Genomic DNA, 1,681 nt, shown 5'->3' with positions numbered 1-1,681 from the left:
TTCCCAAAATTATGAGTTAACAAATGTCATTGATGAATACTCTCAGATCAAACTACATTTATTTGTCCCAAATGGAACTGCTGATTGTCCATAATTCATTGCTGTTTTATTTTCTCAGTGATTAAGCCTCTTCATTCCAAAGAACTTCAGTGTCAGTGCATGAGCCATGATAGAAACGACACATTTTGCATTATTAATAAATGGCTTGACTCATTTGGGAAGGAAAACCAGCATAAAGTAATGTGTGATTCCCTGCATCATTTCAGTACACAACAAAGTCAATTCTTTCATCATTTACTCATCCTCATGTCATTTCAATTTGTATGACTTTCTTTCTTCTGTGGAACACGAAAGGAGATGTTTGGGAGAATGTCCACGCTGCTCTTTTCCATTCAAAAAAAACACATCGCAGCCTAAAGAGGGGCTGTCAAGCTTCAAAAGGGACAAAAAACAACAAAGTATAGTATAAAGTCTTTGTGTGAGTAAAAGCTTTCCCCTCCTCCATAGCTCCCATATCTGATTTGCATTTATATTTCATTGGTTCTATGTGTCTGGAGGCATATCTGGTCTGAACCGAAGGTAAATGTATGGAAGCTTGGTTCCGCTACAGCATTAAAAAAAATTTATAAAGAAATTTTAAAAAAGGTAATTGTGACTTTTTATCTCACAATTCTGCCTTTTTTCTCTCTCAGAAAAACTCTCGAGTTTATAAAAAAGTTATAACTGCAAGACGTAAATGCATTTTTCACAGAATAAAACACAAAAAATGAATAATAATCGCAACTTGTATGACAATTATGACTTTTCTTCTTAGAACTGCAAGTTCACGTCTCGCAATTCTGAGTTTTCTGAAAGTGTATGAAAGTCTGATTTGTGAGATAAAAAGTCACAATTATCTTTTTGTTTTTATTTTGTGTTCCTATGACAGAACAGGCTTCAATTCAAATGTGACATGACTGCAGAAGACAAGATTTTTAGCAAGTAATAACTTTAAAATTATAAAAGTATGTGATATTAGAATTTTAGAACATAACGGACAGGACATATGGACCACATTTATGACACTTTCATGGTGTTTTTGGGGCTGAACAACCCTCATCCACTTATATGAGCAGCTTGGACATTCTACCAAATATCTTTCCACGAAAGAAACAACATCAAACGGGTTTGGAACAACATGAGGGTGACTATATGATGAAGGAAATTTCATTTTTGGTAAACTCTTTCTAGGACATGTCAATCCACTGCATATATCCTTCGGCCTTGAGCGCTGAAGCCTCTTTGACGACAGTAACAGTGCTCGGTGAAACGCGCAATGAACCCCTGCGTAAAAGCGCACCACTTCATATCGCGTTGAAAGCCGCGGTCTCGCTGGATGACGAGCTGTGGTACTTCAGCGAATAGTTCATCCCATCGTTGTTGTCCCAGAACTCAGAGTTATCGTCCCTCATGTACACGGCGAAATGCACAGCAGCGCTCGGACCTAAGAAAGGAGGCGTGTACAAGGTGAAGGAGAAGCGCTCTCCGCGCGTCTTGTGCTCTGTGGGCACGGGGATGGCTTGCGCATCCACGAACGACAGCCAGTCGTTGAAAGTATACCTGACCCCGACCTCTCTCCCACCCATCGCGCGTATGATCCCACGGACATCAAACTGCGTGACCGTGACGCTTTCCAGCGCGA

The 1,681-nt window shown here is 40.0% G+C and overlaps 1 protein-coding gene across 1 annotated transcript; it reads right to left on the bottom strand.

The window, feature by feature from the left end:
• Positions 1-914: 914 nt before the first annotated feature.
• On the bottom strand, positions 915-1,670 carry LOC107579743 (protein phosphatase 1 regulatory subunit 3G-like). The gene has a single exon (XM_016265538.1). It carries the CDS (start codon positions 1,623-1,625, stop codon positions 1,344-1,346), a length of 282 nt encoding a protein of 93 aa, XP_016121024.1. The 5' UTR covers positions 1,626-1,670; the 3' UTR covers positions 915-1,343.
• Between the last annotated feature and the right edge of the window lie 11 nt (positions 1,671-1,681).

This window comes from Sinocyclocheilus grahami, unplaced genomic scaffold (assembly GCF_001515645.1).
Source record: "Sinocyclocheilus grahami isolate Dianchi unplaced genomic scaffold, SAMN03320097.WGS_v1.1 scaffold19819.1, whole genome shotgun sequence".
NCBI lineage: Eukaryota > Metazoa > Chordata > Actinopteri > Cypriniformes > Cyprinidae > Sinocyclocheilus > Sinocyclocheilus grahami.
Note: the sequence above shows the minus strand (reverse complement) of the source record. Positions and strands in the feature narration are given on the sequence as shown.